The following is a 26,536-nucleotide window of genomic DNA, read 5'->3' on the forward strand; positions in this document are numbered from 1 at the left end:
TAGACAGGCAATATTCTAGTTGATTGCAAGTTATAAACATATATTGTAGTCAAGGGATACAGATGATGCGAAGAAGCACAAGTAGTTCATGGATACAATCCAAATATCATCCAAACTGCAGCTTTATTAGTCATTTATCTCCCAACTATAACTACCAAGAAAAGATTATCTGGTTACTTGTCTTATTTATATGATGGGATCTTGCTGTGCATGAATTTGCTGTAAGGATTTATTATGATAAACCATGCAACTCATGATGAACTCAGATGCCCTCAAGTAGAATTCAGCTTGTTACTCACTCCCAGCCATCCACATTTCCACACATTAACAACATGTGTTCCATGTTCAAATATCAGGGCAGATATTGTAAATTTATGTTCCGAGTGTAGAGCTTTGCATCCTGAATTTTAGGCATGGAAATCAACAGGCCCCATTGGATTTTCTATCCATTAAAATTAATGACCAGAAAATCCTGCAGAACATGCTGGTCTCCACACACAATTTCCGAATATGTGCTGAAGGGATGCAAAGCTCCTCATCAAGATCACTAATTCTTAATATCCAACACAATATTCTCAATGCAGGCTTTGTAAAAATGGAAAAGAACACAGGGCTTGTGTCACTTTATTTATCTGCTATTCTGATTGTATTATTCCAAGCAAACTAAGAGTCATTGGGGTAAATTTGCATCTTCACCATCTGAACAATAATCTGGTGAAGTGGACTGTAGAACGAAAATTGTTCAGATTCTATAGCGGCCTGACAATCCATTCCTCTAGATTACTACCTAGGTAATGAAGAGAAAAAATTACCCCATTGTTTACAAAAGAAGTACCACATTACATCAATAAATGGTTTGAAAATTTGGCACTGTAGTCCTACAGTTACTGAGATGCAGTGACTTGTTGTAATATGAACACTTTGTTCTTGCCAGATTTCTCACTGATAATAATTGATGAATGCCACCACACTCAGAAAGAAGGAGTGTACAAGAGCATAATGACCAGGTACATTGAGCAGAAGCTGAACAGCAAAAAAGGGGATGTAGTAGGGCCACTTCCACAGATCCTTGGACTAACAGCATCACCCGGCGTGGGTGGTGCAAAGAATAGAAAAAATGCAGAATCACACATTTTACAAGTAAGATTTTATTTTTATTCTTCTTGAACAAACTAAATATTGCCATCAAGGGTAGGTCTCCATATTTAACTATGAGATTGAAAAATCCTTTGGTAATACAATAGTGAAATTAAGTCCTTTATGAGTGGCAAAGTCTTCTTGGCACAGCGATGCTTTGTCCATTCTCAGCTATGAGGAGCAATTCTTAATACCTCAGGTGGCATGCATGTTGGTTCTGTGACTGCTCCTAGCTGAGGGTAGCAGCATGGTGCTGAGTATCCCCTGTGAAATAAATAAATTGTGGTGGTGATCAGAAGAGAAGTATGAAATAAAAATTTGCTTAATTTAAATATAGAATGTGGATATTGAACAGGAATTACAAAAAATGCCATAGTTAGGAGTATCAAAAGAAAACTAAGATTGAACTACAGTCTTTTTAACAAACCCTCAATCATCATTGGTTTATATATAGGTATACTTTCCACACTTGATATTTGCTTTAACAATTTTGTCCATGTTAGCAAATAGAGGAAAATTTTCCTCCATATAGGTTTCTATTTCAAAGTGAGCTGGACCATTATAACCAATGCTGGGAGATATTGACATTGCTGGAATTTATTTTTATTATTTAGAGATACAGCACTGAAACAGGCCCTTCGGCCCACCGAGTCTGTGCCGACCATCAACCACCCATTTATGCTAATCCTACATTAATCCCATATTCCTACCACATCCCCTCAATTCTCCTACCTACACTAGGGGCAATTTACAATGGCCAATTTACCTATCAACCTGCAAGTCTTTGGCTGTGGGAGGAAACCAGAGCACCCGGCGGAAACCCATGCGGTCACAGGGAGAACTTGCAAACTCCGCACAGGCAGTACCCAGAATCAAACCCAGATCACTGCAGCTGTGAGGTTGCAGTGCTAACCACTGCGCCACTGTGCCACCCATCAAGCAATATTTAATGGGAGTGATGAAAGGTAGAATGACAATGTTATGCAATTCAAAGCAGGTTGTATCAAGTTTCTTTTACCTCTATTCCTTTGAAAATTGCTGTGGTTTACTGCTTAGTATATATATATAAAATATATATCCACCACCGAATGTTGCAGACTGGCACATTCCAAGGTCCAGGACTACGTGCTGAGGGACGCACTAAAGCTTGGGGCAGCCGCAGCAAAGGCTCAATGGGGAAAGACCACAGTGTAAGGACCCCCACCAAGCTGAACTGAGGGGCTGGATCCATGGGAAACCCCTCGAACTGTATCGTTGATATTTTCATTTGCTGTAAATGTAAAACTGTAATTGGCATGACAATAGTGAAAGGGAAGGGTTGTGAAGAAACTCATGATAGTATAGAAGGAAACTGATCTCCCTTGCAATGTTTGTATTTTTTGGTGCTGTTTGAAACTGTTTGGCAATGTAATTTTTTTCAAATTTTTATGAATAAAGTATATTTTGGAAATAAAAAAATATATATATAAAATAAAATAATCAATTACTATTAAAAGCTAAGATGACTAGCTAGCCATTAATAACTTGTTAAAGAGCCTCTTATTTCTATTGATCAACAGAATTTTTGTTTAAGTTTTAAAAAATGCTGCAATGTAACAGGCCAAAGTGTCAATCAGCTTCAATTAAAGTCAGCTTATGGATGTGTTGCTTTAAGATGTGACCAAGTAAGCAGTAGCAATGGGTGTTCATGACTAAATAATTATTGTTAACGCAGGTTCATAGGAGCAGGAGTAGGTCATTCAGCACCTGGAGTCATTCACTTAGTTTATGGATGATCTGAATCTTAACTTCATCTACCCACTTTGGTTCCATATCCCTTAATACCCTTGCCTAGCAAAAATCTATCAATCTCAGTTTTGAAATTTTCAGTTGACCTAGCCTCAACAGTTTTTGGGGGGGAAGAGAATTCCAGATTTCTGCTACTCTTAGTGTGAAGAAGTGCTTCCTGACATCACCCCTGAATGGCATAGCACTAATTTTAAAATTATGCCCCCTTGTTCTAGACACCCCACCAGAGGAAATAGTTTCTCTCCATCTACACTATCAACTGCTTTTATCACATAAACACCTGAATTAAATCACTCCTTAATATTCTATATTTAGGAGAATGAAAACCTAGTTTATGCAGGCTGGCCTCATAACTTAACCCTTTTAGTGGCTGTATCATTCTGGTGAATATGTGCTGCACCCCCTCCAAGGCCAATATTTCCTCTTTGAGGTGTGATGCCTACAACTGAATGCAATACTCCAGATGGGGTCTAATCATAGCTCTGTACATTTGTAGAATAACTTCCAGCCTTCATGACATAAAGGCCAACATTCCTTTAGCCTTTTTCAATTATTTTTGTTCTGGTGAACTAGCTTTTAGTGCTTTTGATGCTTGAACTCCTAAAACTCTCTGCTCCTTCACAGTTTCTAGCTTTTCACCGTTTAGCGCATATTCTGATCTATCTTTCTTAGGTGCTCATATTTTCCTACATTGAACTCCATCTGCCACAGTTTTGCCCACTCACTTAATCTCTCAATGTCCCTTTGCAGCTAATTTGCTCCTATCTTCACCACTTACTGTGCTACCTATCTTTATGTCAACAGCAAACTTAGATATAGGCTCTCTATTCCTTCATCCAAGTCATTTATAAATATAATGAAAAGCTGTGACAATAGTACACATCCCTGGGGGACATCACTAGTCACATTCTGTCAATTTGAATGCAAACCCATTATCCCTAATCTGTATCTCCTATCACTTTACCAATTGCCTATCCAAGCCAATAGGTTTCCTTCAGTTTCATGAGCTGTCATGTTTGTTTAACAGTTTCTTATGTGGAACCTTGCTGAGTACCTCTGGAAGGCATTCAAACTATAAATAGAATTCAAAGACACTCCCTTATCTATCACTTTTGTAACCTCCTCCAAAAATTCAACTAGGTTTGTTAGACATGACTTACCTTTTACAAATCCATGCTGACTCTCTGATTAGTTCATATTTGTCTAACTGTTCAGTCACTTTGTTCCTAATAACAGATTCTAGTAACTTTCCCATAACTGACAAGAGAATAATAGGCCTATAATTTCTTAGTTTATCTCTGCAGTCTTCTTTTTGACTGTAACTGCTGGAACTTTGGTAATATTAGGTTGTCTCTAAAAGGAAATGGAAATCAATAGTTACAGGCAGTCAGTGGATGAATTTCTGTCACAATGTGCAGTGAGATCCACTCTTCCCAAAAATCTTGCTTTTTTCCACATACTTGATCCCTTTATCAGTGTACAGTTTCTTCTTCTTTCTTCTTCTTCTTTGGCCTCCTTGTCTCGAGAGACAATGGGTAAGCGCCTGGAGGTGGTCAGTGGTTTGTGGAGCAGCGCCTGGAGTGGCTATAAAGGCCAATATTAGAGTGACAGACTCTTCCACAGGTGCTGCAGAAGAAATTGTTTGTCAGGGCTGTTACACAGTTGGCTCTCCCCTTGCGCTTCTGTCTTTTTTCCTGCCAACTGCTAAGTCTCTTTGACTCGCCACACTTTAGCCCTGCCTTTATGGCTGCCCGCCAGCTAGGTTTGGGCATATGCCAATAGGCATTTCTTTATCATTGAGAATTGGAGCTTTTGACGTTAAAAACTTAATACTGAAATTTTAGGAATTTTAGAGAAAATTTTGAGGTCATGTGCATATACACGGAAAAGGGTCAAAATATTCCAATCCCTTCATCTACTCATGGCTGGGTTTGCATAGGCTGGGCTTTTCTGATGGGGCTCTGCTGCTGTCATTCAAGAATCCCAATAGCTGCTCTGGAAGCCTTGTTTATGTGCAGAAACAGGACTTCTGCTGCAATTACAGTGACGATATGGCAGCAAAGTAGGAGCAGCTTTGATAAAATTCCCAGCTCTGGGTCACCACTGACTGCCTGCAATGGAGGTTGTTCTGAAGTGCCAAACAGAGCAGCCCTCCTCACACCTATTGTCACGCAGCCCCCCCACCTGCCAAGAATGAGGCATATTAATTTTGTCATATGAACATTGATTTTAAACTGTTGCTGGAGTGAAGAAAGGACTTGGGAGCCCGCCTCCAAGAGGTGCTGGCCAATTAGAGGGCCAGCAGCTCAGTAGTATCGGCAGTGCCACCAAGAGCCGATACTACAGGAGGCCTGGGAGCAAGCCCAGCACTGGAGACCCGGAGAGAAGTGAGGCAGGGTTGCCGGGACCAGTCCAGCAGGCCCTGGCAAGGGTGGGGGGAGGATGGATGATGAGTACGGAAGGTGGGTTGCTTGCTGGCGGTAGCCCTCTGTGTGCCACAGATTGCCCATGGAGCAGGCCACCACCCAAGTCCACTGGGAGGTCACCTCATTTCACTGGGCTTAATTCCAGCAGCAGCAGGAAGAGGCCTTTAAGTGGCTAACAATGGACCTCAATTTGTCTTTGTGTGGCAAGGCTGTCTTCGGCCTTTCCCACTCCAACTTAATCGTGTTGTAACAGGAAGGGGACGGGCCCTCTGCCCCCGCCTCCCGTCACAATTTATGGGACCCCCTCCCCACCCCCCCCCCCCCCCCCCCCCCCCACCTCCTAGCTTGTCTCCGGGAGGTTGGGGGCCCATTAAATCCAGCCCAAAATTAGTTGCAGGCATAAAAACAAGAAATGCTGGAACCACTCAGCAGGTCTGGCAGCATCTGTGAAAAGAGAAGCAGAGTTAACGTTTCGGGTCACTGACCCTTCTTCGGAACTTCGGAGTTCCGAAGAAGGGTCAGTGACCCGAAACGTTAACTCTGCTTCTCTTTCCACAGATGCTGCCAGACTTGCTGAGTGGTTCCAGCATTTCTTGTTTTTATTTCAGATTTCCAGCATCCGCAGTATTTTGCTTTTATATTAGTTTCAGGCAGATTAATTGCTGTCTGTTGCTTTAGTTCAAATAAAACAGGTCAGTAAATGATACCAATTAACTTTTTATATGAATATGACTAACAAATTTTTGCTCCTTTTCGATTTTGTAGATTTGTGCAAACCTTGATGCTTGCAAAATGATGACTGTTCAGGAACATCGTGCACAGCTGAAAGATCAAGTGAAAGATCCAGTCAAAAAGATGGAGATTGCAGAACAAAGAGTAGAGGTACAAATATTTATTCTGGAAGTCCATATAAATAGTATCCATTTCACTTTAAAAAAAAGTCGGAGAATTGGTCCAAAATTAGTAAGGGTACACTTCAAATTTCCCTTACCGGTCAATAGGATTGCAGCATCCAGCCTGTCCCACACAATTATTTATCACAATATTTATGTTTCACTCCATCCAAAATCCTGTGATTCCTGGGAGAGTCAAGAAACCAGATTAAAAACCCAGACCAATTTGTGGGGGGATGAAAATCTGGGGAATTCCTCTCCAATCCCCTTAGACAAACAACAGCTGGAACTCTGTTTGGTTTTGATATTTCTTACTATAACATCTAGTTCAACAATATTGAAAAGGGTCATAGACCTGAAACATTAACCTAATGTTTTTCCTTTCTCAGTAGAGCTGTCTGACCTGCTAAGTGTTACCAGCATTTTCTGTTTTTATTTTGGATTTTCAGCCTCTGCAGTATTTTGTTTTTTAAAAAGCGTTTTGGCAGAATAATATACATAGAATTATAACCCACAGGAAATATGTCCGCTGCCCTATGTATATTTCATTTTTCTTCACTGAATGGAGACAGAAAATGCCATTGTCAGATACAGATGCACAGCAAATACACGTTTCAAATGTGACATTCAAATATCAAAGTATATATTAAGGAGCCTTTATCAAAGTAGCTGTTTGCCCTTTCTGTATGATTTTAAGGATCCTTTTGGAGAGCAAATCAGAGAAATGATGACGGAAATTCACACCTACCTTGGACGAAGCCCCACATCAGATTTTGGCACGCAGTCTTATGAGCAGTGGATTGTGCAAAAAGAGAAAACAGGTTAGATGGCACATTGTATGTTTGTAGGAATTGGAGTAAGCCATTCAATCCATAACGCCTGTTCTGCACTTTATTAGGCACATGGGTCTTTGTATTTTTAATTCCAGTTGCCTGCACTTTCTTCATTTCCCTTTAATACCCATGCTTCACAGGTAAATATTGAATTCTCTTTTTAACCACCTTAGTTGACTTTCCTTCTATCTATCTATGCCCTTCTGTGACAGCATGAACCACATTCTCACAAGCTTTTGCATGAAGTAGTTTTGCTTGTATTAACTATTAATTGTGTAAGGCATAATTTGAAGATTATGCTTACAATCACAATAAAACAATTGAATAAATACACTTAGAGAAACTTATCCAAAATTAGAACACATGAAGATAAATGTAAATGATACATCCAACTGGATTTTGAGGCTTAGAAATTTTTTTATGCTGAGGCACCAACCATCTAATATGGCATTCATGCACACGTATTCTACGTCAGAAGTGCACTGGCACCATATTGGTAAAGGCTGAAGCTTAAGGAAATATAAGCACCTGGGACCCATGCCTGAAACAGGCTTTAGTCCGTTTGCATATGCAAACAGGGGACCTAAGCCTGTTCCGGGACTGTCTCCCGGAATTGGGATGACCTGAATGCAGCTGCACTGGGCCAGGTCCTTGCAATACCCTTTTCCCTTCTTTGGCTGCATTTTCCAGATCCTCCTGTGGAAGCACAAACTAACACCTGAACCATCCAGTTTAACTAGCTGACAGTCGATATACAGAGCCATGCATTTTCCAACTTACCTGGTGTTACCACTCTGCCACTCTTCAGGCAGACTACTATGATTTTATAACGGATTTGTGCTACAGAACTGACAATTTTTACAGTGCTGCGGAGGATCGACAAGCTGCTTGATAGGGTGGTGGATACAGATTCAATAGTAGGCTTCAAAACAGAATTGGGTGTGAGGAAAGAACGGGGTAGTGGGACTAGCTGGATTGCTCTTCGATAGAGCTGGCACAGACTGTGGGCCCAATAGCCTCGCTCTGTGCTGTACTCTTCTATGATTCTGTAAGTTCTGGTTTGAGCACAAAACCAGCATAATAAGCCTACTGGAATTTCAGGGTCCTTGGATTTTGTATGTTTTAGTTGTGTTATGCTGTTTTATAAGTTGCTTTGGTAGAGCTCTGTACATATGTCCATGAAACACCAGAAGGGTGATTTTAACTTGAGTTGACAATGGTTGAGTGATAGGTTGAGTGTGCCCATGCTTGTCCATCGTTACTGTCTAGAGGCTTTAGCCGTTTTGAGGCCTGGATCTCTTTTATGTGCAGCCAGCGAGATGCTGACACTGAATGGATACCCCATTTTAAGGCCAGGAAACTGGCACAGGCCAGCAACAGGCTGAAGTTTGTTTCTTCAGGGCCCAGGATGAGCACTCCTGCTCCTCCTGGCCCCACAAAAATTATAGTTAGAAAGAATTCTTGGGCATTGACAGATGAGTTCTAAGGCCTCTCAATGACTAGTACAAATGGGAGAGGTGTGTGTGACACACAGTCTGCCCAATTGTACCTCAAAAATTACAGTAAGGTTCCTGTGTTTGTCATAAGATCAGAATTTTGATAATACATGTGGCCTCCCACTTGAAACAGGTGGACACTCCAGCTACCCACATCAGGACCATACCCAAGATAGCAGCAGCCAGAACGCTATCATAAGTGGCTCAGTACGGGACCCATTGCCATTTTAGGACACTATCACCCAGTTTATCCCAAGCTGGCACCCTTAAAATTGGCCCTCGTGTACAGTAGATGTATTGGAATTACACATATAAAGGAATCTTCCACATTACATTGAAAAATTGGGGGCAGTGTTCATGATATCTTGCCTAATCTAATTTGGGCCTTTTTCAGTTTCAATGATTTTAACAGTGTAGAATGTGTATGTAAATGTAAGGTTAAATTCATTGGATGGCTACTGTTTAGGAAGCACTTAAGTGACTAAACTGCACTACCGCATTCTACAAAAGCTTTTGTAATGATATCACTTTGTCTTTCACAGGAGCAAAGGAAGAGAATCGTAAACTGCGTGTCTGTGCAGAGCATTTAAGAAAATACAATGATGTCCTGATGATTAATGATACCATAAGGATGATTGATGCATATAATTACCTCACAAACTTCTATAAAGATGCAAAAAGGAAGAAGGTCACAGATGATGATGAGGATGTACCGAAGTCAAAATTGGATGATACTGATAGATATCTTATTACTTTATTTAATGGTAATATACTTTTACATTGTAGTATACATTTGCAAGGCATAGTAAAGATTCATGCATAAAGTAACTACATCTGGGTTCATGTGCAGTCTTCCAAAATGAACATTTTTAAAGTAGCTTTTTATGTATAACTGCTGGCTTTCCAACCCTTAACTAATTTTAGATCGGCATTGTCACTGTCCCGTTAATCCCCTGGGCTTTAATTTTGATAAGTTAATTGTGTGAAACTTTGTCAAAGCCTTTTGGAAGTCCATATAGACAGCATCAAATGCACTACATTCATCAACCCTCTCCATTACTTAATCAAAGAACTCAATCAAGTTAATGTATACCTTGATAGATAAGATTGTCCTGGGATGGCTTTCACTCTGATTATTTTGCCCTTGGTTCCCATCATCGACCTGATGTGATATGATTGTGATTGTCAACTGGCCATCATATGGAGTCATGGGCACAAATGCTTTCTGCCAGTCTGAAGTAATGCTTCAGTGTAACACATTCTTCAAATGAAAGAAGGGATTTAATAAGGATGATTATGCAGTGGAAACACTATGGTTAGAGTTAATGAACAACAAAGGATACAAGACTCTGGTAGGAATTGTCTAAAGACCTCCTGATAATGGTGATGTAGTGGGAGATGTATAAATACAAGGATCAGGGAAGCATGTAACAAAAACAAAGTGTTTATAAGAGAGAAACAGAAAGTAATGGTGAATGGTTCTTTGGACTAGAGGAAGGTATACAGTAGAGTTTCCCAGGGGTCTGTCCTAGGACCACTGCTTTTCTTGATATATATTAAATACCTAGACTTGGATGTGCAGGGCACAATTTCAAAATTTGCAGATGACACAAAACTTGAAGTATTGTGAACTGTGAGGAGGATAGTGATAGACTTCAGGAGGATATAGACGGGCTGGTAGAATGGGTGGACATGTGACAGATGAACTTTAATGCAGAGAAGTGTGAGTGTTACATTTTGGTAGGAAGAATGAAGAGAGGCAATATAAAATAAAGTGCACAATTCTAAAAGGGGTGCAGGAGCAGATGGACCTGGTGGTATATGTGCGCAAATCTTTGAAGATTGCAGGGCAGGTTGAGAAAGCATACGGGATCCTGGGCTTTATAAATAGAGGTACAGAGTATAAATCAAGGAAGTTATGGTAAACCTTTAAAGAACACTGGTTTGACCTCAACTGGAATATTGTGTCCAATTCTGGGCGCCACACTTTAGGAAGGCATTGGAAAGGCTGCAGAAAAGATTTACAAGAATGGTTCAGGGGATGAGGGACTTCAGTTACGTGAATAGATTGGAGAAGCTGGGGCTGTTCTCCTTGGAAAAGAGAAGGTTGAGCGGAGATTAGATAGAGGTTCTCAAAATCATACAGGGTCTAGATAGAGTAGATAGGGAGAAACCGTTCCCGTTGTTGGAAGGGTCGAGAACCAGAGGACACCAATTTATGATGAATGGCAAAAGAACAAAAGGTGACATGTGGAAAAGCTTTTCTACACAGCATGTGGTAATGATCTGGAATGCACTGCCTGAGAGTGTGGTGGAGGCAAATTCGGTTGTGGCTTTCAAAAGGGAATTGGATAATTACATGAGGAGAAAATATTCACAGGGCTACAGGAAAAAGGCAGTGGAGTGGAACCAGCTGAATTACTCGTGCAGAGAGCTGGCACAGATATGATGGGCTGAATGGTTTCCTTTTGTGCTGTAACCAATCTATGAACCTATAATAATGAGAGAATTTTATTTTCACATAAGAACATAAGAAATAGGAGCAGCAGTAGGCCATTCAGCCCCTCAAGTCTGCATGGCCATTCAATAAGATCATGGCCGATCTGCCCCAGACCTCAGCTCCTCTTTCGTACCAGCTCCTCATAGCCCTCAACTCCCTGATATTTCAAAAATCTATCTACCTCCTTTTTAAATACGTTCAGTGGTCTGGCCTCCACAACTCTCGGGGGGTACAGAATTCCAGACATTTACTACCCTCTGAGAGAAGAAATTCCTTCACATCTCAGTTTTAACTAAGTGTCCCCTTATTCTGTAACTATGTCCCCTAGTTCGAGATTCCCCCACTAGTGGAAACATCTTCTCAACATCTATCCTGTCAGGCCCCCTCAGAATCTTGTACGTTTCAATAAGATCACCCCTCATTCTTCTAAACTCCAATGAATAAAGGCCTAACCTGTTTAGCGTTCTTGATAAGTCAACCCCTTCATCCCAGGAATCAGTCTAGTGAATCTCCTTTGAACTGCCTCCAATGCCAGTATATCCTTTCTTAAACACGAGGACAAAAACTGTACACAGTACTCCAGGTGCGGCCTCGTCAACACCCTGTACAGTTGTAACAAGGCTTCCTTATTTTTAAACTCCAACACCCTAGCAATAAAGGCCAAAATTCCATTTGCCTTCTCAATTACTTGCTGCAACTGCATGCTAACTTTTTGTTTTCATGCATAAGAACACCCAGATCCCTCTGTACTGCACTTTTTTGGAGTCTCTCTCATAGAGTCATACAGCACTGAAACACCCTTCGGCCCACCAAGTCTGTGCTGACCAACAACCACCCATTTATACTAATCCTACATTTAATCCCATATTCCCGACCACATCCCTACCTTCCCTCAATTCTCCTGCCACCAACCTACACTAGGGGCAATTTACAATGGCCAATTTACCTATCAACCTGCAAGTCTTTGGCTGTGGGAGGAAACCAGAGTACCCGGCGGAAACCCACGCGATCACAGGGAGAACTTGCAAACTCCGCACAGGCAGTACCCAGAACTGAACCTGGGTCGCTGGAGCTGTGAGGCTGTGGTGCTAACCACTGTGCCACTCTCCATTTAAATAATAGTCTGCCTTTTGATTCTTCCTACCAAAATGCATGACCTCACACTTTCGTACATTAAACTCCATCTGCCAAATTTTTGCCCACTCACTCAACCTATCTATATCCCCCTGCAGATTCCTTATGTCCTCATCACAACATGCCCTCCCACCTATTTTTGTATCATCAGCAAATTTGGATATATTACACTCTGCCCCCTCCTCCGAGTCATTAATATAGATAGTAAATAATTGAGGCCCTAGGACTGATCCTTGTGGCACTCCACTAGTTACCTCTTTCCAACCTGAAAAAGACCCATTAATCCCTACTCTCTGTCTTCTGTGAGTTAACCAATCCTCAATCCATGCTAATACATTATCCCCAATACCCTGAGCTCCTGTCATGTGTAATAATCTTTTATGTGGCACCTTATCGAATGCCTTCTGGAAATCCAAATATACCACATCTGCTGGTTCCCCTTGGACTGGGAGAAGTAGAACAGATCAAGTAGTAAAGGCAATAATTTTTCAGAATGTATTTGGGACATTTTCACTAACAATACGTTTTAGAGCCAATAAGGGAATAAGCCATACTAGGTTTAGTGAGAACTAATTTATAACCTGACGGTAAGAGAGCATCTCACAAACAATGACCATAATATGATTGAATTTTATATTGGGTTTGAGAGGGAGAAAGATGAGTCACAAACCAAGCTTTACTTTTTGGTAAGGCAACTTAGTAGTAATGAGAAATAAATTGCCTACAGTTAATTGTGCTGAACTGCTAATGTGCCAATCATCAGATATTAAAAGTAGATTTTCACCATGTGTGATAGGGTAAAACAGGCGATAGTGAATGGGTAGTCCATTTTACATCCCGCTCCATTATGATTTCCATTGAAGTCAACAATGGCTCAATATGTAGAGGATCCAACAAGGGAGGGTGCAGTGCTGGACCTAATTCTGGGGAATGAAGCCGGACAGGTGGTTGATGTGTTGGTGGGGGAGCATTTTGGTGATAGCGACCACAACATGGTACAATTTAAGCTTGTTATGGAGAAAGAAATAGACAAGTTGCAAAAAAAGGTTTTGGATTGGGGGAGAGCGAATTTTAGTAAAATAAGGCAGGATCTGGCCAAGGTAGACTGGAAAGAGTTACTTGTCGGGAAATCTACGGAAGAGCAGTGGGGGGGCATTCAAAAAGGAAATGGGGAGGGTACAGGCCCAACATGTTCCCTCTAGGGTAATAGGTAGGAGCAACAAGCCCAGAGAACCATGGATGACCAGAAACATTCAGGGTACAATGAGAAGGAAAAGAGAGGCTTTTAGCAAATACAAGGAGAGCAAATCAATGGAAGCATTAGTGGAGTACAGAAAGTGTAGGATGGAGCTTAAGAAAGCAATTAGGAGAGCAAAGAGGGGATATGAGAAAGCTCTGGCTGGTAAAAGTAAGGATAATCCCAAGATATTCTATAAGTATATCAATGGGAAGAGGATAACCAGGGAAACAGTAGGACCCATTAGGGACCAAGGGGAAAATTTGTGGGTGGAGCCAGAGGACATTGGTAGGGTGTTGAACGAATACTTCACATCTGTCTTCACCCAAGAGAATGAGGATGTAGATATGGAACTTAGAGAGAGAGACTGTGAGGTTCTTGAGCAAATTGTCATAGGGAGTGACAAGGTATTGGAGGTTTTGGAATAAATAAAAGTGGACAAATCTCCAGGTCCGGACGATTTGTGTCCTAGGATGCTGTGGGAGGCGAGGGTGGAGATTGCAGGGGCTCTGACCCAATTTTTAATTCCTCTCTGGCCACGGGGGAGGTGCCAGAGGACTGGAGAACGGCTAATGTGGTCCCACTATTTAAGAAAGGTTGTAGAAATAAGCCAGGGAACTACAGACCAGTGAGTCTCACGTCAGTGGTAGGGAAACTATTGGAGAAAATTCTGAAGGAGAGAATCTATCTCCACTTGGAGAGGCAAAATTTGATTAGGAATAGTCAGCATGGCTTTGTCAGAGGGAGGTCATGCCTAACAAATTTGATTGAATTTTTTGAGCATGTGACCAGGTGTGTAGATGAGGGTAGTGCAGTTGATGTAGTTTACATGGATTTCAGCAAAGCCTTTGACAAGGTCCCACATGGGAGACTTATCAAGAAAGCAAATGCACATGGGATACAGGGTAACTTGATAAGGTGGATTCAAAATTGGCTTGGCTGTAGGAGACAGAGAGTGATGACAGATGGCTGTTTTAGTGACTGGAAGCCAGTGTCCAATGGCGTACCACAGGGATCTGTGCTGGGTCCCCTATTGTTTGTCATTTATATAAACGACATAGATGACTATGTGGGGGGTAGGATCAGTAAGTTCGCGGATGACACAAAGATTGGCCGAGTGGTTAACAGTGAGGTTGAGTGTCTTGGGTTACAGGAAGATATAGACGGGATAGTCAAATGGGCAGAAAAGTGGCAGATGGAATGTAACGCTGAAAAGTGTGAGGTGATACACTTTGGAAGGAGTAATGTGTCACGGACGTATTCAATGAGTGGCCTGACACTGGGAAGTTCCGAGGAACAAAGGACCCTTCTCTGAAGGCAGAAGGGCAGGATAATAGGGTGGTGAAAAAAGGCATATGGGACACTTGCCTTTATCAATCGAGGCATAGATTACAAAAGCAGGGAGGTTATGTTGGAGTTGTACAGAACTTTGGTAAGGCCACAGCTAGAGTACTGTGTGCAATTCTGGTCGCTACATTATAGGAAGGATGTGATTGCATTGGAGGGGGTGCAGAGGCGATTCACCAGGATGTTGCCTGGGATGGAACATTGAAGCTATGAAGAGAGGTTGGATAGGCTTGGGTTGTTTTCACTGGAGCAGAGAAGACTGAGGGGTGACCTGATCGAGATGTACAAGATTATGAGGGGCATGGACATGGTGGATAGGGAGAAGCTGTTCCCTTTAGTTGAAGGGTCAGTTACGAGGGGTCACAAGTTTAAGGTGAGGGGTGGGAGGTTTAAGGGGGATTTGAGGAAGAACATTTTTACCCAGAGGGTGGTGATGGTCTGGAATGCCATGCGTGGGAGGGTGGTAGAGGCAGGTTGCCTCACATCCTTTAAAAAGTACCTGGATGAGCACTTGGCACGTCATAACGTTCAAGGCTATGGACCAAGTGCTGGCAAATGGGATTAGGTGGACACGTCAGGTGTCTTTAATGCATCGGTGCAGACTCGATGGGCCAAAGGGCCTCTTCTGCACTGTATTATTCTGTGATTCTGTGATATAATTGAATGATGGAACAGGCATGTAGGGAAGAGTAGCCTGTTCTTGTTCCTATGTTTCCTATGTGCCTATGTAGATCCAGGCAATTGCCTTGGCCACCCGCAATTGGAGCTAGAAATTGGCCCACTCTATTTTAACTCCCACTTTGCCCATTTTTTACCAAGCTAAAATTCCCCCCAAGGTCTCTGAAAGGAATAGATTTATTGAATTACGTGACATTTTTCCACTTAATGCTTTACATCTGCAAAACCACCTGCTACTTAGTAGTTTCAGTCAAGTTTCAAAGAATAAGAGCTGATCTCATAGAAGCATACAAGATTCTGAAGGGGCTTAACAGCCTAGATGCTGAGAGGTTGGTTCCCCTGGCTGAGGAATCGAGAATAAGGTGGGGGGGTGCCCAGACTCAGGATAAGGGGTCGATCATCTAGGACTGAGATGAGCAGAAATTTCTTCACTCAGAGGCTTGTGAATCTTTGGAATTCTCTACCCCACAGCGTTGTGGATGCTCCATCATTGAATATATTCAGGGCTGAGATAGATAAATCTTTGATCTCTTGGAAAATCAAAGGACATGTGGAATGGGCAAGGAAGTGCAGTTGAGGCAGAAGATCAGCCATGATTGTATTGAAGTGAAAGAGCACATAGTTGAGACACTGGATGGGCTAAAAATTCATAAAGAAGAGGTAGGCTGGCTGTACTTAAAGTTGATAAATCACCAGGACTGGATGAGATGCATCCAACAATACTGAGGGAAGTAAGGGTGGAAATTGCAGAGGCACTGGCCAAAATCTTCCAATCCTCCTTAGATACAGGGGTTCTGTCAGAGGACTGGAGAATTGCAAATATATCACCCCTGTTCAAAAAAGGGTGTAAGGATAAGCCCAGCAAATACAGGCCGGTCAGTTTAACCTTGATGTTGGGAAGGTTTTTAGAAAAGATAATTTGGGACAAAATTAACAGTCACTTGGACAACTGTGGATTAATTAAAGAAAGCCAACATGGATTTGTTAACTGCAAATCGTATTTAACAAACTTGCTTCAGTTTTTTGATGAGGTAACTGAGAGGGTTGATGAGGGTAATACAGTTGATATGGTGTACATGGACTTCCAAAAAGCATTTAATAAAGTGCTACATAACAGGCTTGTCAGCAAAGTTAGAGGTCATGGAATAAAAGGGACAGTAGCAGCATGGATATAAAATTAGCTGAGTGACAGGAAACAGAGAGTAGTGGTGAACGGTTGTGTTTTGGACTGGTGGGTTCCCCAGGGGTCAGTGTTAGGACCCCTGCTTTTCTTGATATATATTAATGACCTAGAATTGGGTGAACAGCACACAATTTCAAAATTTGCAGATGACACAAAACTTGGAAGTATTGTGAACTATGAGGAAGATAGTGATAAACTTCAAAAGGACATAGGCTGGTAGAATGGGCAGAGAAGTGTGAAGTGATTCATTTTGGTAGGAGGAATGAGGAGAGACAATGTAAAACAAACAGTACAATTCTAAAGGGGGTTCAGAAGCAGCAGGACCTGGACATATGTGCGCAAATCATTGAAGGTGGCAGGGCAGGTTGAGAAAGTGGTTAATAACGCATATGGGATCCTGGCATCCTTTGGGAAGGATGTGAAGGCATTCGAGAGGATTCAGAAAAGATTCATGAGAATGGTTCCAGTGAAGTGGAATTTCAGTTATATGGATAGATTGGAGAAGCTGGGGCTGTTTTCCTTGGAGAAGTGAAGTTAAGAGGAGATTTGATAGAGGTGTTCAAATCATGAGGGGTCTGGACAGAGTAGATAGGCAGAAAGTGTTCACGTTGGCGGAAGAATTGAGAACCAGTTGGCACAGATTTAAGGTGATTGGCAAAAGAAGCAACGGTGACATGAGGAAAAACTTTTTTATGCAGCGAGTCTTTGGGATCTGGAATGTAGTGCCTGAGAGCGGTGGAGATAGATTCAATTGAGGTCTTCAAAAGAGAATTGGATAATTCTGTGAAGAGAAAAAATTTGCAGGGCTACGGGGAAAAGATGGTGGAGTGGGACTAGCTGAGTTGCTCTTGCAGAGCGCTGGTACGGACGTGACAGGATTAATGGCCTCCTTCGGTGCTATAACAATTCTATTATTCTATGGATGGCAAAGCAGGCTTGAGGGGCCATATGGTCTACTCTGTTCCTATTTCTTATGTTCAAGCCACAAGGATGGCTGGTGTCGGAAACAGAATTGTCAAGTTGGCATAGCAGATAATCTGATGACATGTTTAACGTAAATTACTAGGTTAGAATGAAGATGCTTTACTTTGTGGCCAAGTCATTGTATACCCTACTTGATAATGCTTGATGTCAACACATTGAAGGGTATATTTTAGGAGACTCTGCTACTGATGATGAGCTTCACCCACTTTGATCATATCTTGGAAATTCAGGAGCAGAGATTAGTAGCCTCACAGGACTGGACAAAACTTAGTTTTTTTTACATTATTTTCCTTTTCAGAGCAACAAACAAAGCTTCAAATTCTCGCTGGAAAGCCTCAGTATGAAAATGGAAAACTGACAAAATTACGAACAACTATACTTCAAGAATTCACCAAAAAAAGAAACTCAAGAGGCATCATCTTTACAAAGACACGCCAAAATGCACATGCTCTGCATGAGTGGATAGAAGAGAATGAGAAATTTAAGGATGTTGGAATTAAGGCCCATTACTTAACTGGAGCTGGTAGTAACAGTCAATACAAGCACATGACTCAGGTAAAATGCTCTGCTGCAAATGCAAAGTACTTTTTCTTCATAAAAATTTCAGGGCTCTTAAAATTTACATATGCATTTTTCCCCACTGCAACAATTTGCATTTATATAATGCCTTTAACTCAGTAAAACATCCCAAGGCAACTTACAGGACTGCAATCAGACAAAAATTGACACCGAGCCAATGAAGGATCAGGCAGGCAAAGGCACAGTGGTAATGTCACTGGACTAGTAATCTAGATGCCTAGGCTAATGCTCTGGGGACAAGGGTTTGAATCCCACCACGGCAGATTGTGAAACTTGAATTCAATTAATAAATTTGGAATTAAAAAAGCTAGTCTAATGGCGACCATGAAACCATTGTTGTAAAAACCCACCTGGTTCATTAATGTCCTTGAGAGAAGGAAATCTGCCATCCTTACCTGGTGTGGCCTGCATGTGACTTCAGACCCACAGCAAGGTGGTTGACTCTTAAATGCCCTCTGAAATGGCCTACCATGCTGCTCAGTTCAAGGGCAATTAGGGATGGGTAACAAATGCTGGCCTGCCAACAATGCCCAGATCCCTTGAAAGAATTTTTAAAAAGCTGTGAAGAGTTTGCTTGGATCTTATAAATCAAAATCTCTAGATCCCTCTAACAAATGACTAACTTTGTAATATTTGTACCTCATACTATTTAATTAACCACAACTGGGCCAAGTACACAAGATCAGATATTGAACAACAGAAGTTTGTAAGTCATTGAAGTGTGGAAGGTGAATGGACATATTCCAAGATCAGTGTGCTGAGAAAGCAAAACAAAATTAATTTGTCAGTTTGTTGTGCTTAGGTCAAGGTTTCATATTTAGACTTTACACCTAGATTAGAAACGCTATATAATGTAAACCAATTAGGAACATTGCATCTGGTAAGTATTCATTTTGGAGTAAATCGTGTTTAAAAGTTGTGTAACAGTTTTCTGTAATTTTGAAACAATAGCTAGAGATTGTTCAAAACAGCATCCTGCAATAGTCACTTTCTTTATTTCTCACTAGAAAACCTTATATAGCTATACACACTACAAGGTGTAAAGCATTAAACTTTAAGGGCATTTAAGTGGTTATTGGATAGACATATGGATGAAAATGGAATAGTGTAGGTCAGATGGTTTCACAGGTTGGCGCAACATCGAGGGCCGAAGGGCCTGTACTGCGCTGTAATGTTCTAATTCTAAAGAATCTCAATGAATTATGGATCTACTCTATTCTATTTCCTTATTGTTCCTTCTGTTCATGGCATTTCATGATATCAAATAGGGGAGGAAGTACAAATTGTAATTTCTGATCAAACCTATTACATTTATGGTCTCAATTAAACTTTCTCAGCATACATTATGGCATGGCAGGTTAAAATAACTACAGACAAGCAAGCTTGGTTGTATGCATATACTTGCATAGATATTAAAAGGTGCACAGCATTGACATTATATATATTTTAAATAAATCAGATTATCAGAGCCTAAAAATCACCAAATAACCATATATTTTACTTGCATGGCATTAGTTTTATGTGCAGGACATTGAAGGTTTGGGCTTGGAGACTAATTTCATACTGTTCATCCAAAGTCAACAACCCTGACCTGACTCTTAAATTTTCTAAAACTAAATTGCATATTGCTGAAGATTAATTATCTGCTATCGTTTTTCTCTCTTGTATACCTTAAACTTGTAAATATTCTTGTAATACAACAGACTAGAATTCCAAATAAATTAATGGAAAACGCTGAGACTTTTAGAACTTAGATAAAATTGGATTGTACTGACACCAGAATTGCATAAAAAAACAGGCTATATTCTAATTGTATCATGATGTATAACCACAATATAATTAATTACTGAGTTATAAGCAAAAAACCACCCTCTTCTATTTCAATATCTGAATATTTTAATCTGCCATTATCCTGCTTTTAATTTAATCTTTAGCTCTTAAATCAACCGCAGGTCTAGGAGATCATGATTTTGTTGAGTCTCAAGAGTAGCAACTTTGAATTATAATTTGATTATAAATTTTACAGATGGGTATAACTATAAATTTTAGTCGTATATTAATACATAGTCTATTATTCCATTTTTAATATATCTTTATACTTTAAATAGAATGAACAAAAGGAGGTGCTCAGTAAATTCCGCGACGGAGAAATAAACCTACTGATTGCAACTACTGTAGCCGAAGAAGGTCTGGATATAAAAGAATGTAATTTTGTAATCCGTTATGGTCTAGTCACCAATGAGATTGCCATGGTCCAAGTAAGTTTATTTGATATACAAAATGTTAGCTTAAACATTCATGTTTCATAACATATGGAACTTTTTAGCATGGATTCGAAGGAGAGGTGATCTCATTGAAACTTACAAAGTTCTTACAGGCGTGTCAGGTGGATGTATATAGGATGTTTCCCCTGTCTGGTGAGTCTAGAACCAGGGGACACAATATCAGAATAAGGGGTAGGCCATTTAAGACTGAGATGAGAAGGAATTTCCTCATTCAGAGGGTGGTGAATCTTTGGAATTCTCCAACCCAGAAGGCGGAGGAGGCTAAGCCATTGAGTATGTTCAAGACAGATGTTGATAGATTTCTAGGTATTAAAAGCATCAAGGGATATGGGGATAGTGCAGGAAAATGGTATTGAGGCAAAAGATCAGCCCTGATCTAGTCGAATGGCGGAGCAGGCTCAAGGGGCCAAATGGCCTACTCCTCCTCCTATTTCCTATGTTCCTATGTTCCAGTGCATCCGCAACAATAGCAACTCTTCACTCTCACCTCTGGAATCACCTAAGAATCTGCTCTTGTTCCCCCTCCTCTTCCCCAATTTTACGCTTCTCTTCAGTGGCCTTATTAGTAGGCATGGAGTGAGCTTGCACATGTCTGCTAATGACACCCAGCTCTAACTGCCTTGATCCCTCAACTAACTTTGTGCTGTTCGACTGCCATCTAGTCTTGGATGAGTCACAGCTTTTTCCAACTCAATGTCAAGAAGACCAACGAAATTGTCTTTGGTCCCTTTTGCTCCTTTGCCAAATCCATTCCCCTTACAGTCATTGTTTAAGGCTCAATCCCAATCCTGACATCACTTTGACCCTGAATGCTATGACAGATCATAAATCCTTTCCACCACAAGACTGCTTACTTCTACCTCCACAACATTGTCCATCTCAGGCTCTTCTGTGCTGAAACCATCAGCCATGCCTTCTTTACCTCCACATCCAACAAGTGCTCTCCTTACTTCCCTTATCCTCCATAAAGATTTTGACTCCTGACCCACACTAAGTCCCATCATTACTGTCCTGATCAACCTATTTTGGATCTACAACTCACAAATGATTGGATCCTTGACATGGTCTTTTAAATTCTCCAGTGCCTCACTAGCTCTGCAATCTCTCCCAACCATATTTATTCATCCCATCCACAAAACAAAACACTTGAAAAACAGTGGGAAACTCCTTCAGAACACTCGAGGTGTTTGAGGCCTCTTCTCCGGTCAGTTTCCTGGGGATGCCCAGCAGCTGTCTACAGCATACAGAGCATACAGGTTTGAGGATAATGAGGCCAAAGCACAATATTAGGTGTGTCTCAGTGTGCAACTTTTCTTTGGGGCCAAATGGATTTTTACTCCTTACTGTTTACAGAACCAAATATACTTGTGGTTTACAACATTGAAATCCTTCCAGTTTCCACCAAACTTTTTTTAATATGAGTTTATTTCGTTGTTTTTGTTGTGGATATTTTCTCTCATACCTTGAGATTTATTTTAAGATAAGAAACGGTAGGGTAGATGTTGACTTTTGAGCAGTTAATCAGCAGAGCAAGTAGCCCCTGTAATTTAAATTTGGCAGGCAAGTGGCAGGGCCCTAAACACCCATCTCGTTGAAACTCGTCAATTTGAACACTGCAAATTGGGCCATGCTGCCACAGCAAGGTAAGCTGTGGGGCAGGGTGCAGTGCAGGGGCGGTGGCAGGGGGTGGGATGATGTTCCTGGTGCGGTTGTGGCCCAGATTATTTTTGAAGGTGCCGATCAACTCCTATCTAAAATGACAATCGGGGTCCTATTTGCCTAGAAGCCTGATTTCAATATTAACAGGGGTCTATTGCACAAAACAGGTAGGTGCTTTGGGCACACCTTTCAATATTGAACTGGCTGAGTTGCCAATGTTAACAGGGCAGTAAGGCTACTGACCCCATTTTGAAGGGGTACCACCCCATTAATGCCAGGCCTGTGCAGTCAAGGTTGTACCCAGTAGGCTTCGTTCCTCACTAAAATGTCATTTTGATACTATACAGTTACTCTTGTTATTCATATAGAATCATTGGAGAATGGAAGTACCAAGGTTTGTGCCAGAGTAATTTCAGTGCAACTTCTCTGCTCATAGAAGTTTTAGGATGTTTTACTGAGAGTATTCAAAAGCATATGTTCATTCTTCCCTGACCATTGCTCAATTGCAGGCTCGTGGCAGGGCTCGATCGGACGATAGCACTTATGCTTTAGTAGCAAACGAGGGATCAGGAGTTCTTGAACGGGAGAATGTGAATGTTTTCCGTGAGTCAATGATGCACGCAGCAATTCAAAAAGTTCAGGAAATGCCAGAAGAGGAATACAAAAAGCAGGTACACAGAAGAGATATTTCACAGACAAGGGGCTGAGCAGCACGCTTTTAACTTAGCAGCCTTCCGACATGGAAGGGCCGCCGAGGAGTCCCAGCAATATTTCGCGCGGGGACTCATTTAAATAGTGGGGGCAGAGTGGCCGCCCCCGCTGGCATGTAGAGACGGCCGCCGCGTCCCCGGCAATGATGTCCGGCGCCACCATGCAGGCATCAGCACCATTTTTAAAGGACTTCAAGCCCTTCAGTAACATTTTAATATTTAAAGGTCCCGGTCTCCGGGATATAAAAATAAATTTTATTTCAACTCTATATCTCATCTCCCACCCCTCAATGGATAAATCATACATTAATTGCCCTATACTGCCATAATAAAATTTAATTAGTATCACGAACCTCGCCACCGACATTTGTTCCCTTTGACCATCCCCACAGTCAATAATAAATGTTTTCCCCATTCCTCCACCCCTCCCGCCCTAAAAATTTTATTCCTCCCCCGTCCCCACCAGGTTCTCACCTTGGAACCACTTGCAGAGTTCTGAAGGTGCGCGAAGGCCGAATGGAGGCCATTAAATCGGCTTGAGACATCCGCCGCCTGCAGGTAAGTTTATTAGCATCTCATTTAAGTTCATTTGAATATGCAGATCAAGGGCCCACCACCTGGCGACGGGAGGGCCACACCAAGGTCCCGCCGCTGCCAGTAATATGCAGCAGGCCCTTCTCGACATTGCGGGTCGAGGTGGGCCTCTCCCCACAACATTTTACCGGCTCCCACGGCGCAACCCGCGGCGTCGAGACGCGGGTAAAATTCAGCCCAAGTTCTTCATATCATCTTTTATAAATGTAAATGATCTTTTTTGAGATTTGAATTTCCTCCCCAAATTTGCCTTGATCAGTGAAATCTGCTTCCTAATTCAGAAAATGTATTTTTGAAAAGCTGGCCATTAGCAGTAACCAAATGATGTGAAGTAAGTTATGCTCCAATAAGAGCAATGGGTTCACCAATTGTCCACTGTAACTGCGGTGGAAGATCTCTGGGAGCCCCAAATAACAGCTTTTACGCCATTTCTCTGCAGTTTCCACGGAAGTTCAACCACAATGTTTTAAACTGTGTATTTTAATCATTTTGTCAGAATGCTTGCTATTACATGTTATTCCTGCTAATTCAAAGTTCTTTCTTTTGCCTGAAATACTAAATTATCAATTTTAACCACATTTAATGAAAACAGCACAACATAACACTACAGGAATGACATAAAGTGTAAAACATCAAGCTATCTGTAAAAAAGCAGGTGACTGACATTAGTTATTTTGTAAAATATTCAGTGATTGTGGTTTGTTGTTTGTTTCCTCTTAGCCACTTCCTCAAACAGTCAAATAGAATTGGGTACTAAGGCCATTGGAAGATCTGCTTCTTCCACCTACATCTGATCCACTTACATAGGTTTCTTCCTCACCTTTATTCCCACTAGCACCAGCATCTTCAACTACCACGGCATCAGCAATCAACATCCTCAATGGATTCAAACCTCAGTGATAGCACTCTCACCTCTGAGTCAGAAGGTTGGAGTTCAGATCCCAATGCAACTGTCAAAGATGCTATCTTTCTGATGAGAAATTAAATTGAGGCTGCTTCTGCATTCTCAGGTGGATGTAAAATGGCAGTATTCCATGAAGAGCAGGGAAGTCCTGGCCAATATTTATCCTTCAACCAATGGCACTGAAACAGATTTTCTGGTCATTTATCTCATTGTTGAGTCTGGGACCTTACAGTCAGCAAATCGGCTGTCACGTTTCCCTACATTACAACAATACCTATACTTCAAAAGTTGTAATAGTCTACACAGTGGTTTAGGACAAGCTATGGTCATGAAAAGTACCTTATAAATGCAAGTTATTTATTTTCTTTCATATATTCTGGATGTCACAAGAGAGAATGCATGCACTGAAAGATGTTCACTGCATGGATTTGGCCATTAGTGCCCTGTGTAGAATCCTTTACTCCATCTGATCCAGCTGCTTCACCTGGTAGGATGATTATATATTCCAAACGCAGTTGCTTTTAGACCAGGCACTTCACATGAGCTGCACAGTTGCCAACTATCAAGATGACTTTTCTGCTTTGCAGTTCTGTGCTTTGGCCAAAATGACAGGCATTACTCAAAAATAGTACCATTTATCCCCATCTTTTGTAGCTTCTGTAGGTTACAAGCAAAGTAGCAAAACAACCAAAACATCAGGGAATTCCCAATCTCCAACAGCTTTCATTTTTTCCCAGTCTTCCAGCACAAAACATGATAATAATTTTTGAAAATACTGGAAATACTCAGCAGATCTAGAAGCATCTGTGGAGAGAGAAATGTAGTTAACATTTCAGGTCGATGAGTCTTCATCAGAACTGCTAAAGTTAGAAATGTAATAGGTTCCAGGTAGGTCAAATGGGGGAGGGGGGGAAAAGAACAAAAGGGAAGGTCTGTGATTGGGTAGAAGACAGGAGATAATAAATGACAAAAGAGTTGGTGGTGCAGAGCCAAAGGGAGTAGTAATGGAACAAGTAAAGAAATAAAAGATGTGTCTAGAGGAGGTTCAGTGGCAAAATAATGAACAGCTACCGTCTGAAAACAAAGTCAAGAGCAAAAAAGAGAAAAACAAGATTAAGGCTGAAACATGCAAAGGAAAGGAAACAAAATGGCGGCAGAGATTACAGTCTGAAATTGTTGAACTCGATGTTGAGCCGAAAAGGCTGCAAAGTGCCTAATCGAAAGATCAGTGCTATTCCTCAATCTTGCATTGAGCTTCTTTGGAATACTGCAGTAGACTGAGAACAGAAAGGTCAGCGTGAGAGCCAGGTGGAGAATTAAAATGCCAGGCCACCGGAAGCTTGGGGCCATGCTTGCGGACTGACCGGACGTGTGCTTAAAATCTATAGCATATCTAACTTTACCAGTTCTGATGAAGGGTCATCAACCTATTTTCAGATGGCAGCTGTTCATTATTTTGCCTCCTCTCTAGGCACATCTGTTTCTCTATTCACAGATGCTGCCAGACCTGCTGAGTATTACCAGTATTTTCAGTTTTTATTTCAGATTTCCAGCGTCTGCAGTATTTTGCATCTTGTTTGGTTATTTGCTACTTAGCCTTGTTTTTCCACCTGGACACTTTTCAATGATGATACTTGACATTCTGCTTGGGTGTTATTTGTTCTTTAAAAAAAGGCTCATTTCATCAACATTAAATGAGTAATTTGGCTTAAAAAGGAGATAATATTTTAAGAATTTTAGCATGCACTGAATTGTTGGTGCTTTTTGTGGGAACATTGTATTCCTCTTCATGTGTGGATCTGAAGTTGATTACATGATAGTTCTGAAGTGGCTAATCCGTAATGCAAAAATAGGGTCAATTCCAAATTATCCATTTCCATCAAGATGAAGCCACACTGCCCAGGAGGATTAACTGCTCTAGTGTGCTCGAATCCCCCGGAATTCAAATTAAGCAGGAAATTTGACTGTTCAAGGGGGTGTGGCATTGTTAATCAAGGAAAGTATTACAGCGGCAGAAAGGACGTTTGAGGACTCGTCTACTGAGGTAGTATGGGCCGAGGTTAGAAACAGGAGAGGAGAGGTCACCCTGTTGGGAGTTTTCTATAGACCTCCGAATAGTTCCAGAGATGTAGAGGAAAGGATAGCGAAGATGATTCTCGACAGGAGCGA

At 41.3% G+C, this 26,536-nt stretch overlaps 1 protein-coding gene across 2 annotated transcripts in view; it reads left to right on the forward strand.

The window, feature by feature from the left end:
* Window positions 1-26,536, forward strand: part of ifih1 (interferon induced with helicase C domain 1) — a 149,002-nt gene that overhangs the window by 116,971 nt on the left and 5,495 nt on the right. The window contains exons 7-15 of one of the 2 annotated variants that reach the window (XM_068035238.1): window positions 935-1,140; window positions 6,117-6,233; window positions 6,942-7,065; window positions 9,116-9,337; window positions 17,935-18,191; window positions 20,324-20,473; window positions 22,669-22,830; window positions 24,184-24,240; window positions 24,284-24,366. In XM_068035238.1, the coding sequence (XP_067891339.1) occupies window positions 935-1,140; window positions 6,117-6,233; window positions 6,942-7,065; window positions 9,116-9,337; window positions 17,935-18,191; window positions 20,324-20,473; window positions 22,669-22,830; window positions 24,184-24,207 (1,262 nt within the window). In that variant the 3' untranslated portion in view covers window positions 24,208-24,240; window positions 24,284-24,366. Of the gene's footprint in view, window positions 1-934; window positions 1,141-6,116; window positions 6,234-6,941; window positions 7,066-9,115; window positions 9,338-17,934; window positions 18,192-20,323; window positions 20,474-22,668; window positions 22,831-24,183; window positions 24,241-24,283; window positions 24,367-26,536 lie in introns of those variants that run through there. The other variant, XM_068035237.1, reaches the window with a different exon arrangement.

This window comes from Heterodontus francisci, chromosome 7 (assembly GCF_036365525.1).
Source record: "Heterodontus francisci isolate sHetFra1 chromosome 7, sHetFra1.hap1, whole genome shotgun sequence".
Lineage (NCBI taxonomy): Eukaryota > Metazoa > Chordata > Chondrichthyes > Heterodontiformes > Heterodontidae > Heterodontus > Heterodontus francisci.